Source organism: Ovis aries, chromosome 4 (genome assembly GCF_016772045.2).
Source record: "Ovis aries strain OAR_USU_Benz2616 breed Rambouillet chromosome 4, ARS-UI_Ramb_v3.0, whole genome shotgun sequence".
Taxonomy (NCBI): domain Eukaryota; kingdom Metazoa; phylum Chordata; class Mammalia; order Artiodactyla; family Bovidae; genus Ovis; species Ovis aries.
Window position 1 is genome coordinate 88,536,236 of NC_056057.1, and position 18,586 is coordinate 88,554,821.

At 37.3% G+C, this 18,586-nt stretch overlaps 1 protein-coding gene across 11 annotated transcripts in view; it reads right to left on the minus strand.

Annotated features, from left to right (window-relative positions):
• Positions 1-18,586, minus strand: part of CADPS2 (calcium dependent secretion activator 2) — a 574,734-nt gene that overhangs the window by 194,976 nt on the left and 361,172 nt on the right. For all 11 annotated transcript variants that reach the window (XM_060414820.1, XM_060414821.1, XM_012177054.4 and 8 more), the window contains exon 9: positions 7,927-7,993. In XM_060414820.1, coding sequence (XP_060270803.1) covers positions 7,927-7,993 — 67 coding nt within the window. The remainder of the gene's footprint in view (positions 1-7,926; positions 7,994-18,586) is intronic.

The following is an 18,586-nucleotide window of genomic DNA, read 5'->3' on the forward strand; positions in this document are numbered from 1 at the left end:
GTCACTAAGTCATGTCTGACCTCATGAACTGCAGCACAACCAGGCTTCCCAGTCCTAGGAAGAAAGGTAGGGAGATTTAATTCAAAGGCATATTTGCGTAGAAATCACACTTTAAAAATAAACTCATATTATTATATACGTGAGAGAGAGGGCTGGTGACCTGGAGGTGCTAAACCCCAGTTCTCGGCACTGCAATTAACCTGGACGCAGAACATTACAAGTCAAGCTGCTGCTCAGTGATTGGTGAGGACTCATCTGAGAGGAAGCTAGAGGCCACAACAGGGACAATATATAGGACTTTCCCTTGGTTATGGTCAGAGGTTTTCTAACTGTAATAGGCAGTCATGGAAGAATTTAGACAGAAAATTGGCACAATCTGAGTTATGCTTCAAACAGATTATTCTGGCAATGTGAAGAATGGATTGTCAGGAGAATGGTGGAAAGTAGACCCAGAGAGAACAGCTGGGGTTCTATTGTGAAAATTCATGTGAAGATAATAATGGTTTCTACTAGAATGATAGCAGAGAAGATGGAAAGAACTGAATGTAAGCAGGATACTATTCTGGCTGTAGATAAAACAAGATTTTCTGATTGACATGGGGGTAATGAAAGAAATAAGGGAACAAAAATGACACCATGGTTTTGGTTCAAGGATGCTCAAATATGGGCTTCCCCAATGGCTCAATGGTAAAGAATCTGCCTTCAGTGCAGGAGATGCAGGTTTGACCCCTGGGTCAGGAAGATCCCCTGGACGAGGACAGTCCACAGGGATGTAAAGTCGGATACACCTGAGCACACATGCACAGATGCTCAAATATGAATCAATTTTATGTTTTATACAGGTTTGAGAAGGAACCCAAATTAAAGGTGAGATAATACTTATCTCACATTTACCAAGTCTTTATTATGCAGCAGGAACACTACACATGTACGTGTAAAGATATATATGCATATGAATGCGTGCATACATATAAATGCATATGAATGCATGCATACATATAAACATATACACATACAGCATTTTAAAGTTGAATCTTATAAAACAGTCAAGTCCATTAACATTTAATTCAGATTATTAATACGGTTACAATATTGCACATTCCTCACTCATAGGTCTTTACTCTTTCATGCAGATGTGAGCTAGAAAAGAAGAGAAACAGATATTTTTCTACTTGAAAATACCAACACAAATTTTAAAGGAACACAAGGTACATGTAAAAGAGTAATTTTGGCATTGGGATCATTTCCTGATCCTTATGAGATATTCCTTATCAAATTCAGCTCTACTATCATTCCACTTTCTTTTATAATTTTAACTCTTGAGACATAGGTAAATGATCATTTCAATATATTTTACAACTATTTTGAAGAGTAAATGCATTATTTCATTTACAGAAAACTTGATTATTACAAAGGCTATCATAAAAAAGGAAACTTAAAAAATCCTTTTCCTCTGAGATTTTTTTTCCCACAGCCAAAAGAATTTTCAATTTTCTTTCCTATGTGCATTTTGAAAGATAAAATAATACGTGCAACTTGACTCATAATGACCATTAACTATTAAAAAAAAGACAAATTAAAAAAAAAGTTTCAGTGAATATTTAAATATTCATGAGTCATCAAGTTTATAAATCTTACTTCATATTATAGGTATCTATGTCTTGCCCAAGCAATTTCATTTCTATAGGAATACTCTAACACATGCATGAGCCCAAAGATCAAGCATATATATTCCAGCATTATTTGGTGATTAAAGAAAGGAAATTAAATTTTAAAAAACAGGCAACTGTTATGTAAATTATTTTAAACTAAATTATGGAATCCAATCATCCATTAAAAGGAATAAAGTGAATTTTTAGATACTGACATGGTAATGTTTTATTTTTTATTTATCTTAAGTATTTATTTTAATTAATTAATTTATTTAGCTGTGTCAGTCTTGGTGGCATGTGGGATTTTCAATCTTCATTGCAGCATGCAGGACCTAGTACCAGGGATTAAACCCAGGCCCCTTGCACTGGAAACAGAGGCTTAGTCAACTGGACCACCAGGGAAATCCCATAACGCATTTTAAAAGCAGGTCAAAACAATTCAGAAAACAAACATATATGCAGATGATTCCATTAGGATTGGATTATACTGAAACAAGTTTAAAAGTTCAAACTACTAGTGGTGGCTACTTGGCCACTGGGGGAAAAGACTGAAATCAGGGGGCCATGCTGGTAGGGGTTCTGATGAGCGCCACAAAGACTTGTGTATGGTTTGAGTTTATCCTATACCAAATGCGTCTTGGGTTTGTACATCTTAAATCAGTTTAAAATGTAAAGCCAGAGAGATGCTACTCCATGAGTTTCTTGATTTGACAGCAGTGTATCTATTCACTTTGCATTACTATTAGCAAACATCAGCGTATGTCCTAAGACTAAACCCAGATCATCTAATTTCCCGCAGTGGTGGCATTCTCAGATAACGTGACAGCAGTCTGCTGCAGGGTGTGCAGGATATTTCAGCTATCAATAGGCTGGTGAGCCACTTCTTTAAGCTGAGAGCAGATTTTGATGGCATCTCATTAAGAGAGTGGCTCTCGTATGTTTCCAGCAGGTACAGATCACTTAGTGGCATGGCTGACTGTTTACATCCTGCGCCAGCTCAGCTGATATGTAATTAACATTATGCCTCGATAGCCTGCTGTTGTTTGTAGCAACTTCAAGTCATGATTCTGACACATCGGCAATAAGCAGTGAACACTTTGATATGAGGCCAAAACAACATAGATGTTTATCTACTTCAGTTTCCAGTAATGTCCCGCGGCAAGTGGGCTTCATGAGTGCGGGTCTCTTTATGCCATCACTCACTGGCCATTTCTTTAACGTAGTAACACTGTTGTGTACCTCATGAAACGATTTGTCTTCAGATCAACTGTAGTTGTGTGCCTTTATTTGATCATGGCACAGTGACAAAGGATATGGGAACTTAGCCTCCAGAGATGGACAGAACTGGATCTGATCACCAGATGCTACCTATCGCATACCAACTGTATAATTCTGGCCAAATTATTAGTATATAACTTCTTTGTACATCAGGTTAGCCTGTACAATGGGGATAATAATACCTATCCTCAAATCTTATTCTGAAGACTAAAAGAGATAGTGTGGTGGTAAAAAAGTGCTTTGCATAAATGCCTGCCATATTTGCATAATAAATATTAAAGATAGCAATAGTTGTATTAATAGGTGAGTGCTTCAGGAATTTTTATATCACCACAAAATATGCAGCATCTGAGGGCATACAGTTATTTGCAGAGGTATTAGCTAAACACAGATTTATGAAATAATTCAGTTTGCTTAAATTGTACATACAAACATGGAATTTTAAAGCCATTAAATGGTTTATTACAATGAACTAAAACATACTTAGTGTCATAAGTACTTTACATCAATGATATCCTCCAAATGTAACACTAAACACTGAATATGCTTAAGAAAAATTAATAAGAAAAACATATAAGTTTAATAAAAACACATGTAAGTTTTGGGAAGATTTCAACATATTCCTCAAAATCACTGTTATTTCAGTTTGGCTTGGACCCAAATTTACCTTCATCAGAAACAAATGCAGCCTCTTAAAAAAAGCATGAAAAATCTTTTTAACACTGTAACCATACTGGCTTTAGAATGTAAATGGGGTCCAAAACTAATCTTACTTAGCTCAGTTAACACCCCACAATGATAAGTAATTCACTTTCCCATTTTCAACTCTGATTTAAATGTTGATACAAGAGTCTCTGAAAAGTCTCTTCACCTCAGCAGCTCCGCAAGTGTTCACTTTGAACAACGACTTTGCAGCTGAGCAAACGAGACTCTCAATCAATTTTTATGAGCACAAATTCTTGGGCTGATGGCTAGACCTCCAGCTCCATCACTCAGATAATACACACTCACAAGTGGTGATGAGATTCACATTATCACCAGAGCACCATTCTGCCGATGGCAGCAGCAGACACAGCAGGGGTACACTGTCCTCCTGGAAACAACTCCCTCACCTTTCAATAGTGCAGCCTGCAGGTATGGATCCACAAGCCATGTGCCAATAGAATGAGAGCTATCTTTAAAGATACTAATAAAATGACCCACTTCTTCCCAACGAGTCCTTCTTGCTGAATCTCCATACATACCCATCTTGATTTTGAAGTGTGTACATCCGTCTTCCCATTACATTTGGAATTGAAAGGATGATTCAATTATATTTAACACTTTAAAAAGTTGTCAGAGTACTGGCATCTAAATCTCAATACACTTGGGCATGGGATTCTCTGTGTGAATACGTGTATATACATATATTTGTATAAAGATACAATGCTTCCCTGGTGGCTTAGACAGTAAAGAATCTGCCTGCAATGTAGGAGACTGGGTTCAATTCCTGGGTCGGGAAGATGCCCTGGAGAAGGGAATGGCAACCCACTGAAGTATTCTTCCCTGGAGAATCCCAAGGACAGAAAAGTCTGATGAGGAACATCTATGGGGTTGCAAAGAGTCGGACCCAACTGAGTGACTAACACTTTCACAATACTTAAATATGACTTCAAATGTTAAGATAAGATGTCAGGTAGAATACATCTGAATTCATGAAAGTTTGGTGGTGTTTATCCTAAATTTTAATGATAGAGTATAGAGGTTTACCTCCTTTGGTTTAAACTGAATGTTGCCGTTAAAATGTTAAACATATTTTTGTTATATGGAGAATTTTCCAGCTGTCCAAAGACATGGTTCAGTCAGTTCAGTCGCTCAGTCGTGTCTGACTCTTTGCAACCCCATGAATTGCAGCACGCCAGGCCTCCCTGTCCATCACCAACTCCCAGAGTTCACTCAGACTCATGTCCATCGAGTCCGTGTTGCCATCCAGCCATCTCATCCTCTGTCGTCCCCTTCTCCTCCTGCCCTCAATCCCTCCCAGCATCAGAGTCTTTTCCAATGAGTCAACTCTTCGCATGAGGTGGCCAAAGTACTGGAGTTTCAGCATTAGCATCATTCCCTCCAAAGAAATCCCAGGGCTGATTTCCTTCAGAATGGACTAGTTGGATCTCCTTGCAGTCCAAGGGACTCTCAAGACTCTTCTCCAACACAAAGTATATTAAAACAATGTATATTAGAAACTCTTTTAGCCTACTGTCACTTTACTGGATCTCTACAGGATTCCTTAAACATAATGAATTCTTTAAACATAATGAATATGATCCAGCAATTATGCTCCTTGGCATTTACCCAAAGAAGCTGGAAAGTTATGTCTACACAAAAACCCACACACAGATGTGTATAACAGCTCGATTCATAATTGCCAAAATTTGGAAGCAACCAAGATCTCATTCAGAAGGTGAATAGATAAACTCTGCTTCATTTGGACAATGGAATATTATTCAGTGCTAAAAAGAAATGAGCTTTTAAGCCATGGAAAAAACATGGAAAAACCTTAAACGCAAATTCTTAAGTGAAAGCAGTTAATGAGTAAAGGCTACATGCTACAAGATTCCAACTATGACCTTCTGGAAAAGGCAAACCGGTGGTTAAGAGATCAGGGGTTGCCAAAGGTGGCAGGGTGAAGATGAATAGGCAGAACAGAGAGGATTTTCAAGGAAGTGAAATGCTTTGTATGATATTATAGTGATAAATAGCATGTTTGTTCAAATACACAGATGTACAACACCAAAAGTGAAATCTAAGAAAAAGCATGGACTTTTGATGAAGATGATGTATCAAGTGTAGTTCACCCTTGGTATCAAATGTACCATTCTGATGAGCGATGTGGATAGTGGAGGAAGTTATGTGGGGACAGAGGATAGATAGGACATCTCTGTACCTTCCCTTAAATTTTGTTGTGAACCTAAAATTGCTCTTAAAAAACCATATTGACTAATAGGTATGACATGTTGAAATCTGTGGTTACTGGGTGACATTCTCATGTGTTCTTATACTTATTTCCACCAGTTCAACTCTATGTTTACTAAGAATCAGTAGCATTTGATTAGGCCAATAACATCAGCTACTGAACTTATGGGATGAGAACTTATGATATTCTGTGTAAATGTATGATATATGACCATGAAAAAGAAGCTGCAGTTTTCATGAAAAATCATTTGAATGCTTTGGAAAGATTTGACAAAAACAAGTCACTAACACAAACTTGCTAAATTAGATGTAGATGAAAAAAATCTATAAGTGGAAATAAGATTAAAATGTACAGAAAGGTATGTGCTCAAACTGCCTAGTAAATCCATTTAAATTTTTGTGACAATGTAAAGAAATTGAGCCTAGAAACCAAAGAAGATGCCTTATAGGTGTGACTTTTGGATGACAGACCATTGAGAACTCCCAACAGGGAGCCCTTACTAAAAGCAAATGTGTGGTTTTATATAAAAAATATTGTCTGTGTGTGTGCAAATGTATATGCATATTTCATTAATCTGGTTGACCAAATATTGGTTCTATTTTTGACTGCATTGCATGGCATGTGGTATCCTGGTTCTCTAATCAGGGATTGAACCAAGGGCCCTTGCAATGGAAGCCTGGAGTCTTAACCTCTGGACCACCACAGGATTCTCAATTCTATTTTCATAAGAAAAAGTTACACTTTACTCAGGTGGGGAAAATACCCACTTTTGATTAAAAATTTATACTTTCATGAAGTTACCATGCTATTATGGCACATCAATAAAATAATTTTATCCAGCAGTAGATAGATTACTTTATTTCTGGAAGACAGCAAATGATTTTCCTTCCTTGGGATATCACCATGTTAACCTGATCTAGTCAATACTTGCTTAATGCATGAGCAGGGCTTCCCTGGGGCTCAAGTGGTAAAGAAGTCACCTGCCAATGCTGGAGATGCAAGTTTGGGAAGATCCCTTGGAGGAGAAATGGCAACCCACTCCAGCATTATTGTCTGGGGAAATCCCATGGACAGACGGAGCCTGGGGTGATGCTACTGTACATGGGCTTGCAAAATAGTTCAGATACGACTTAGCAGCTGAATAACAACAATAATGTGTGGATAGGAATCAATAAGATTTTACAGACTGTTTTGTATTAATGATACCAAGAGAGCTTCTCTTTTCATATATATTCATTGAAAATAAGACAGCTTGAATTTATCATGAACTGGATGACTATTACTCAAAATTACTCTTTAAAGTAACTTTAACTAAATGAGTATATTCTATGAGCAAAGGTCATTCATAATTCAAACACCAAAACAAAACAAGAGTCTACAGAACTGTACACTATAGCACTCTGCCTATATTCAGAATCCTATCACAAACAAATCCACCAGTCAAGGCAATTAAAAAACCTGTACCTCTGAATAAGTGATATATATGATACATTTTTTTAAAAAAGGCATGTTTTAATGAATTAAGTTTTATTTATAAAATATCAGAATAATGCAGTGGTTCTCAAGGTATGGTCTTGGGATCCCGAGGATCTTCAAAATCCTTTCAGGGGACTTTTGAGGTCAAAACCATTTTTAAAACTATGTTTAAACATCTTCGCCCGTTTCACACTTACTCTCTCAAGAGCATATAGTGGAGTTTTCCAGAGGCTAAATTTCACCTGAGACTGCAACAGATTGCAGGCAGAAGCTGATTTGAAAATACAGCTGCATTCTATTTTTATTAAGCCAGACATTGAAGAGGTGCACAAAAGCATAAAATAATGCCATTTAGCTCACTAAAATGTTTGGCTTGAAAAAATACTTATTTTAAATAAAAAGGTTAGTTGCATTGGAACGGCCTTACTACTTTCATTTTTAAATGAATTAAATATTTTCTTAATTTTTCAGTTTTAATTTCCAATACAGTAGATACTGACAGATACAACCCAAATAAAAGTTTGATTGGCTTACAGTGATTATATGACAGGAAAAAAGTGTACTTACCTGAACAAGAACAAAGTAACGTTTTTTCCATCTTTTCCAAACCTTCTGCCCAAGGGCATACAGATATCTGGTAAGAAAAACAAAAATATCTTATGAATAATGGTGTGGTGCCACATAATCATATTTATTCCATAGGCATTTATTCTCAAGAGCAGCCTGCAAAGCTTAGTTCAGTTGGAACCTGTGACAGCACACAACTTCTGTGTTACACAATGACTGAGTCTGTTCTAAGGCTCTTGAAAGGGAATTGATATATGTGGCTTATCAATTTGTCAGTTCTCTCCACAAACTGAGTGAAGTTGGAGTTAGAAAGGATAATCAACGAAGCAGTAGGAATTGTATTCTTACACATATTTCTCAGGAGAGACGTATGCTATGAATTGAGGCTAGGGTACCAGATGTTTCAGCTCGCAGGTGACAGAGGCTGAGGAGTGTGTCCTGGCAGGGAGCCGGCTGCAGAGTCCAGAACCCAGGATGAAGAGTCTCTTTCCAGCTGAGTGTCCCCAAGATGTGCCTGTACCGATCTCAGTTTCCAGTTCCTCAACTATCAAATCAAAGAACTATATGTGATGATTGCTAAGATCCAAGCCCTGTTACTAGGATATTTATCTGACATGCGAGCTTCTTCGTGCAAATTTTCCTAACTATGAAACTCAGATACTAATGAAAGTGACATTGTATAATTCAACAATGGTTTCAACCAAGACTTGTTTAACTGTGCATTGCTGTTAGTAACCTGAATTGAAATGATTCAAGTAGTTAATCACTGGAGAACAGAACTTTTGTTCTTACTGAATACACAGATGTAGGTTTAAGGATTGAGGAGGAAAGGGAAGAAATTAAATATTAATCAAGTATGAGCACGTCATGGAGAGATATTTAAAATTATATCACATGCGTCCCACAAAAGTGGAAAACATTTTAGAAGTTAAAAAATGTGACAGAGACCTAATTTTTAAATTGAATCGCCAGTCTATGTCTGATGCAGGATGCAGCATGCTTGGGGCTGGTGCATGGGGATGACCCAGAGAGATGTTATGGGGAGGGAGGTGGGAGGGGGGTTCATGTTTGGGAACGCATGTAAGAATTAAAGATATTAAAATTTAAAAAATAAAAAAATATAAATAAATAAAAAAATAAAATAAATAAAATAAAATAAAAATAAATTAAAGTATGATTTTTCAATATTTTATCACAATTCCTTTTTCTGTAGTCAAGATTTAACATTATAGAGGGTATTTAAACTAATCTAAAGTATATACAATTCTGAATGATTAAAAAAAGCCCTTTAGCCAACAGTTTGTTGACGGTCTTAAAGTCTTTAGACTTTCTCTTGACTTTTAAAATTGAAATCTTAGCTTGAAATTTTAGCTTCTGTTTTATGAAAATAATTATCCTTTGCAAAAATAGCAAACATACTTTTTGCCCCCTTTTAAAAAAGATATGAGATATTGGCTAAGGGGTGCTGAAATGATGGGCTTTCCTATTCACTGCTCATGGAGTGTAAAATAAGACCACCTTATTGTAGAAAAACATGACATGCAAAGAAGGGCTCAATAAAGGATAAAAATGGTCTGGACCTAACAGAAGCAGAAGATATCAAGAAGAAGTGGCAAGAATACACAGAAGAACTGTACAAAAGACATCACCATATCATAACCCAGATAATCACGATGGTGTGATCACTTCACCTAGAGCCAGACATCCTGGAATGTGAAGTCAAGTGGGCCTTAGGAAGCATCACTACCAACAAAGCTAGTGGAGATGATGGAACTCCAGTTAAGCTATCTCAAATCCTAAAAGGTGATGCTCTGTAAGTGCTGCACTCAATATGCAGCAAATATGAAAACTCAGCAGTGCCCATGGGACTGGAAAAGGTCAGTTTTCATTCCAATCCCAAAGAAAGGCAGTGCCAAAGAATGCTCAAACTACCGCACAATTGCACTCATCTCACACGCTAGTAAAGCAATGCTCAAAATTCTCCAAGCCAGGCTTGAACAATATGTGAACAGTGAACTTCCAGATGTTCAAGCTGGATTTAGAAAAGGCAGAGGAACCAGAGATCAAACTGCTAACACCCAATGGATCATTGAAAAAGTAAGAGAGTTCCAGAAAAACATCTATTTCTGCTTTATTGACTATGCCAAAGCCTTTGACTGTGTGGCTCACAAAAAACTGTGGGAAATCTTAAAAGAGATGGGAATACCAGACCACCTGACCTGCCTCTTGAGAAATCTGCGTGCAGGTCAGGAAACAACAATTAGAATGGACATGGAACAACAGACTGGTTCCAAATAGGAAAAAGAGTATGTCAAGACTGTTATATTCTCACCCTGCTTATTTAACTTATATGCAGAGTACATCATGAGAAATGCTGGGCTGGATGAAGCACAAGCTAGAATCAAGATTGCTGGGAGAAATATCAATAATCTCAGATATGCAGATGACACCACCCTTATAGCAGAAATGGAAGAAGAACTAAAGAGCCTCTTGATGAAAGTTAAAGAGGAGAGTAAAAAGGCTTAAAACTCAACATTCAGAAAACGAAGATCATGGCATCTGGTCCCATCATTTCATGGGAAAATAGATGGGGAAACAGAGGAAACAGTGACAGACCTTATTTTTTGGGGCTCCAAAATCACTGCAGATGGTGATTGCAGCCATGAAATTAAAAGATGCTTGCTCCTTGGAAGAAAAGTTATGACCAACCTAGACAGCATATTAAAAAGCAGAGACATTACTTTGCCAACAAAGGTCCATCTAGGCAAAGCTATGGTTTTTCCAGTAGTCATGTATGGATGTGAGAGCTGGACCATAAAGAAAGCTGAGCATTCAAAAATTGATGCTTTTGAACTGTGGTGTTGGAGAAGACTCTTGAGAGTCCCTTGGACTGCAAGGAGATTTATCCAGTCCATCCTAAAGGAAATCAGTCCTGAATATTCATTGGAAGGACTGGTGATGAAGCTGAAGCTCTAATACTTTGGCCACCTGATGCGAAAAGCTGACTCATTGGAAAAGACCTTGATGCTGGGAAAGATTGAAGGTGGGAGGAGAAGGGGATGACAGAGGATGAGATGGTTGGCTGGCATCACCAACTTAATGGGCATGAGTTTGAGTAAACTCCAGGGCCTGGTGAGGGACAGGGAGGCCTGGCGTGCTGCAGTCCATGGGGTCGCAAACAGTCAGACACAACTGAGTGACTGAACTTAACTGATACAAAAATAGCCCCCCACATGGTGGAATTAGGGAAACAGACACACACATGTATACATATGTTACATGGATATATAGAACAGTATTATTCATATTATGAAAAAAGGTAACAGTGTCCAACAGTAGGTGAATTGTTTAATAAATGCTGGAAAACACATAGAAATACTATGCTGCCTCTGAAAAAATATTTTTGATAAAATTAATAACATAAAGAATATCTCATGATATAATGTTTTCTGAAAAAAAAAACCAGTTTCAAAACCATATAAATACTTAAGAGACTTGAAATTTGTAAAAGAAATATATGAAATAGATATTTCAAAATTTTTAGTAATAGTGCCTTTGAATCGTGGGATTATGGAAAATTTAATTTTCTGTTTTATTCCCTGTATTTCTAAATTTTCAGAAAAACACACACACACACACACACACACACAAACAGAAATGGAATGACTAAAAGTTGACATAAATCCTAGGCTCCTGCCTAGAAAACATCGCCAGTCCTGCCCAAATCAATGACGCAGTTTCTTTCTCTCAGACACATTAGTTAATGGGAGTATTTTGCAAACTTGTATTCAGTTTTGTAATACTCTGGATACCCTGTCATCTGTGCGTCTGCATGTAGTACTGATGCAGTTAGAGACTCTCAGAGACATCCGTCAGTACTGTTCTCACCTGCTCACTCTCCGCCTCCTGAGGGCCCCTGAAAACCCTCTGCCCCACCTTTGCTCCAGCCTCTAATTTCTCTTCTATGGTTCCAGCGATAGGTGTTTAGTTGCTCTCTTCCTGTCTTTCCTATGCAATTTTCCTCTTCTGAAAGGCACACACCCCAGTGCTTATTACAGGGTTAACAGCAATGACCCCAAGAGCTATATATACTGTGGACATGACAGATGCTCTCTGTACAAATTTACCAGCAAGATGCGCAGCAAACAGCTGCCAAGGAGTCAAGAGGGCATCTGGAGTAACTTCTGCCTGTGACCGCAGGCTGCTTCTTCAACCTGTCTCACTTAGCATGCTGGTCAGACAGAAGCGAAAGTGAAGAGTGATACACAAACCATCAACACCACAAACAAGTGTAAGTCTGGCTGATGGCGAAGGTTCTGCATAAGGGGTAATACTGTCAGCAGCAACTTCATTCAAAATGATGCCTCGACACATTTGAAATGAAAAGGTATGATCTCTGTGAAAAGAGAAAGCAAAGGGGTGGGTGGATGCACGTGGGTATATTGGAGGATGTGGTGAAGAATAGAATAAAAGACAATTCAAGATTGGAACCAAGGTAAGCATGTGAATGTTGGGCCTTGAGGCATTATGGGCTACTGTACTGTAAGAATTCAATAGAACATGCACGGAAGAAGTCATCTCTGATCAAACATTTCTAGAAAGGAATTCCTCATTAGAGTTTTTGTCTCAATATAAAAAAAATTATATTCAACAGAAGTAAACATTTCTGTATAATGTAAATGTTACCAATGCTATGAGGGAAAATATGACAGTTTCTTCCTTTAGCTTTCCTATTAGACAAAAATTTTACATAAGAAATGAACAGAAATAAAAGATATTGGAAGCAATAACTAATACTAAATAAGAAATCATTAAACTTAATTTCAAATCTAACCTTTTTCACTATAATCATGCCTTCTTAGAATTAGGTATCAATAATCATCATCTAGCTGCTTTTTTACTGGTATAAAATTAGATTCTTAGTATAAGAGACACATGTAAAATTCAGGGGAGAATGAAGAAAAAAGATGTTCACCAATGTCAGTCAAGAGTAAATTGTCACAACCCAACTAAGAACCGAGGAGTCTTAGTTGATTAGGTTGTCATTAAGAGTGATGCCAAAAAGAATGACATGGAAATTATAATGACGCTAAGGTTTTAAAAAGCTGTCATGTGGACTCATAAGGTATGTACGGCAAAAAAAATCCAGAAAGATATATCAAAATGTTACACCTGAAAATTAATACCTGGGTGATGAGATTAAGGATGAATTTCATTTTCTTAATGTCTTTCTGCATTTTCACAATTTCTACATTAATCATGTCATTTTTTTGGTTACCATTTAAGTAAGGTTTATTGTTAGTGTACTTAAAGTAAAATTCACCCATTTTAGATATATAATTTGATGAAAGTTGACATAGAAGGAATGTAACCACCACAATGAATTCATAGAACATCTCCACTCCTCATCCAAAGGTTTCTTTATGCCTTTTTACAATTAGTCTTTTCCCCACACCCCCAGCTCTGCAACCACAGATCTGACCTTAGAGTTCAGTTTTCCAGAAGGTCATGTAAGTGGAATTGTACACTATGTAGCCTTTTGTGTCTAGCATCTTTCACTTAGTATAAAGTTTTTGAGATTCAGCTTTTGTCTCTATCAGGTGTTTATTCCTTCTTATTTCAATGTATGACTTCAATGTATTTATCTTTCACCAGTTGGTAGACATTTGTTTCCACAGGTATGGCTATCATAAATAAAGGCTGCTATAATCAGTCACATTTGGACTTTCCCAGTGGCTCGGCAGTAAAGAATCCACCTGTAATGCGGGAGCCGAAAGGAGATGAAGGTTTGATCCCTGGGTTGGGAAGACCTCCTGGAGGAGAGCATGGCAACCCATTCCAGTATACTTGCCTGGAGAATTCTATGGACAGAGGAGCCTGGCAGGCTATAGTCCATGGAGTCACAAAGAGCTGGACATGATTGAAGTGATTTCATATGCTCGCATAACCATTCACATTTAAGTCCTTGTGTGGGCACATATTTTCATTTCTCCAGAGTAAATATCTAGGATTGGGATTACTGAGTTATAGTGAAAGTGTGTTTAACTATAGAAACTGCCAAATTGTTTTCCAAAGTGCTGTACAATTTGCATTACCATTAACAATGTATGAGAACTCATCCTACTAACCTGCCCCCGGCATGCAGCATGTGGGATCTTAGTTCCTAGACCAGGGATCAAACCTGTGCTCCTTGCATTGGAAGCATGGAGTCTTAACCACTGCACCACCGGGCAAGTCTCCTCATCTTAATTTTATAATTAGAAAAAAAGATGACATTTATTAAGGATTTGAAGGATGTGGATATTACAGCTCCATAAATAATATTTCTGGCATGATTAAGCTGAATTCCTGTAGAGCAAAGATGAGGATGTCTTGTCACTTTATCGTGAGTACTATGGCGGATTTCTATAAGCTTAATGGTTAAATGGGTTTTCTAGTTTTCAAAGCTATTCTCAAGTCTGGTATTTAGAGCAGTCTAAATTCTTTGAAGGGGGGTGGTCTTATCTGGGGATGACTGAGGTGTAGAGAGAGTAAGGAAAAAGGAGCACAAATCATTTGAATGATTGGTTATAATCAGGTAGTCCATTTATTAGAAAGCATCTATAAAAGTGAAAATGCATTCTCTTTGGACTCATCTTTATGCTGAGTACTACTGCTGAATTCAGAGTATGGCGTTTTGTTTTTAATGTTGAGTGTTAGGCTATAAATTATCTCTTTTATGGATAAAAATGCAGTAATTTTTTTAATTTCAGAAAAATATACTAAAGTTACATTTAATGTATATTAGGCAAAAAATTCATTTCATTACACATATAGAAATGCTTAATTACTGAAAAATGAGTTATTCTAGGGAGACTATATATAAATCTATAATGAATTTTTAAAGAATTTATATACAGTAGGTTGACTTGACTTCAAATAGTCATAAAATATAATTTGATCATTCCTTAATGATTTAAAATAGGACCCTATAAGTATCTCAGGGTCATTACCATGAACATTAATTATAACTGCATAGTTCTGTAAAAGGAGATGGTATGCCTGATAGGACTAAATCTATTCGACATACAGTGGCAATAGTGTTAATTAAATCCTTGAGAGTTATTTACTTGTCACTTACTTCTAAGTAAGTGTCACTTACTTCTTGTGGGCTTTATCCCAGGGATGCAAGGATTCTTCAATATCCGCAAATCAATCAATGTAATTCACCACATTAACAAATTGAAAAATAAAAACCATATGATTATCTCAATAGATGCAGAGAAGGCCTTTGACAAAATTCAACATCCATTTATGATAAAAACTCTCCAGAAAGCAGGAATAGAAGGAACATACCTCAACATAATAAAAGCTATCTATGACAAACCCACAGCAAACATTATCCTCAATGGTGAAAAATTGAAAGCATTTCCCCTAAAGTCAGGAACAAGACAAGGGTGTCCACTTTCACCGCTACTATTCAACATAGTTCTGGAAGTTTTGGCCACAGCAATCAGAGCAGAAAAAGAAATAAAAGGAATCCAAATTGGAAAAGAAGAAGTAAAACTCTCACTGTTTGCAGATGACATGATCCTCTACATGGAAAACCCTAAAGACTCCGCCAGAAAATTACTAGAGCTAATCAATGAATATAGTAAAGTTGCAGGATATAAAATCAACACACAGAAATCCCTTGCATTCCTATACACGAATAATGAGAAAGTAGAAAAAGAAATTAAGGAAACAATTCCATTCACCATTGCAACGAAAAGAATAAAATACTTAGGAACATATCTACCTAAAGAAACTAAAGACCTATATATAGAAAACTATAAAACACTGATGAAAGAAATCAAAGAGGACACTAATAGATGGAGAAATATACCATGTTCATGGATTGGAAGAATCAATATAGTGAAAATGAGTATACTACCCAAAGCAATTTACAAATTCAATGCAATCCCTATCAAGCTACCAGCCACATTTTTCACAGAACTAGAACAAATAATTTCAAGATTTGTATGGAAATACAAAAAACCTCGAATAGCCAAAGCAATCTTGAGAAAGAAGAATGGAACTGGAGGAATCAACTTGCCTGACTTCAGGCTCTACTACAAAGCCACAGTCATCAAGACAGTATGGTACTGGCACAAAGACAGACATATAGATCAATGGAACAAAATAGAAAGCCCAGAGATAAATCCACACACATATGGACACCTTATCTTTGACAAAGGAGGCAAGAATATACAATGGAGTAAAGACAATCTCTTTAACAAGTGGTGCTGGGAAAACTGGTCAACCACTTGTAAAAGAATGAAACTAGATCACTTTCTAACACCGCACACAAAAATAAACTCAAAATCGATTAAAGATCTAAATGTAAGATCAGAAACTATAAAACTCCTAGAGGAGAACATAGGCAAAACACTCTCAGACATAAATCACAGCAGGATCCTCTATGATCCACCTCCCAGAATTCTGGAAATAAAAGCAAAAATAAACAAATGGGATCTAATTAAAATTAAAAGCTTCTGCACAACAAAGGAAAATATAAGCAAGGTGAAAAGACAGCCTTCTGAATGGGAGAAAATCATAGCAAATGAAGCAACTGACAAACAACTAATCTCAAAAATATACAAGCAACTTATGCAGCTCAATTCCAGAAAAATAAACGACCCAATCAAAAAATGGGCCAAAGAACTAAATAGACATTTCTCCAAAGAAGACATACGGATGGCTAACAAACCCATGAAAAGATGCTCAACATCACTCATTATTAGAGAAATGCAAATCAAAACCACAATAAGGTACCACTTCACACCAGTCAGAATGGCTGCGATCCAAAAATCTGCAAGCAATAAATGCTGGAGAGGGTGTGGAGAAAAGGGAACCCTCCTACACTGTTGGTGGGAATGCAAACTAGTACAGCCACTATGGAGAACAGTGTGGAGATTCCTTAAAAAATTGCAAATAGAACTACCTTATGACCCAGCAATCCCACTTCTGGGCATACACACCGAGGAAACCAGAATTGAAAGAGACACATGTACCCCAATGTTCATCGCAGCACTGTTTATAATAGCCAGGACATGGAAACAACCTAGATGTCCATCAGCAGATGAATGGATAAGAAAGCTGTGGTACATATACACAATGGAGTATTACTCAGCAGTTAAAAAGAATTCATTTGAATCAGTTCTGATGAGATGGATGAAACTGGAGCCGATTATACAGAGTGAAGTAAGCCAGAAAGAAAAACACCAATACAGTATACTAACACATATATATGGAATTTAGGAAGATAGCAATGACGACCCTGTATGCAAGACAGGGAAAGAGACACAGATGTGTATAACGGACTTTTTGGACTCAGAGGGAGAGGGAGAGGGTGGGATGATTTGGGAGAATGACATTCTAACATGTATACTATCATGTGAATTGAATCGCCAGTCTATGTCTGACGCAGGATGCAGCATGCTTGGGGCTGGTGCATGGGGATGACCCAGAAAGATGTTATGGGGAGGGAGGTGGGAGGGGGGTTCATGTTTGGGAATGCATGTAAGAATTAAAGATTTTAAAATTTAAAAAATAAAAAAAATAAAAAAAATAAAAAAATAAAGAACAAATACCATAGAACTTTCAAAAGTCTATTATTAATATTCTATTGCTATGTGAATCTGAACTCTGGAAAAATTTTTTTAATGCTTTATGAAATCTGATTCTACCCTATAAAGGTATAGAGAATATTATCCAAGAGATGTATTTGTCATCCAGGAGAGAGACAGTACCTTGGCTGGTATACTATAGAGGGGCTGGGGTGCGGGGAGTGGATCTGCTCTGCAGTTGTATTCTCCCCAAATATTCTGTAGCCTGTTGAGTCAATATTAGCTCCTCTAAATACATGATTATCTCAAAAAAAAAAAAAAGTTAAGAGTATGTATATCAGACCTGCCAAACAACAGGCAAAATGGGAACAGACATTTAACTGGGTTCCATGTGACAATTTATATAATGTTACCCAATAAAGTAAGTATCACACAGCAGGAGAGCAACATTCTTTAATGAATGATTTTTTTTTTCCATCTTATTTAGAGAGGCTTTAAGAGCAAAGCAAAAGCAAGTCTTTTGTTTTAGTTTTGGTGGGGCTTTAAACATTATTCATTTTCGTCTACCTACAGAATTTAGTTTTAAACAAAATCATGCTTTCTCATCCTTATGGAGGGACTTCCTTGGTGGTCCAGTAGTTAGGGCTCTGAGAATCTACTGCAGGGGATTCAGGTTGGACCTCTGGTTGGGGAACTAAGAGCCCGCAAATTTCATGGTGTGCCCCCCAAGAAACCAAAATGGATAGAAAAGGCATACATATCAGCAGTTTTCACAATCAGATTCATAATGCGTTCTCTTCAGTTCAGTTGCTCAGTCGTGTCCAACTCTTTGAGACCCCATGAATTGCAGCACACCAGGCCTCCCTGTCCATCACCATCTCCCGGAGTTCACTCAGACTCACATCCATCGAGTCCGTGATGCCATCCAGCCATCTCATCCTCTGTCGTTCCCTTCTCCTCCTGCCCCCAATCCCTCCCAGCATCAGAGTCTTTTCCAATGAGTCAACTCTTCGCTTGAGGTGGCCAAAGTACTGGAGTTTCAGCTTTAGCATCAGTCCTTCCAAAGAACACCC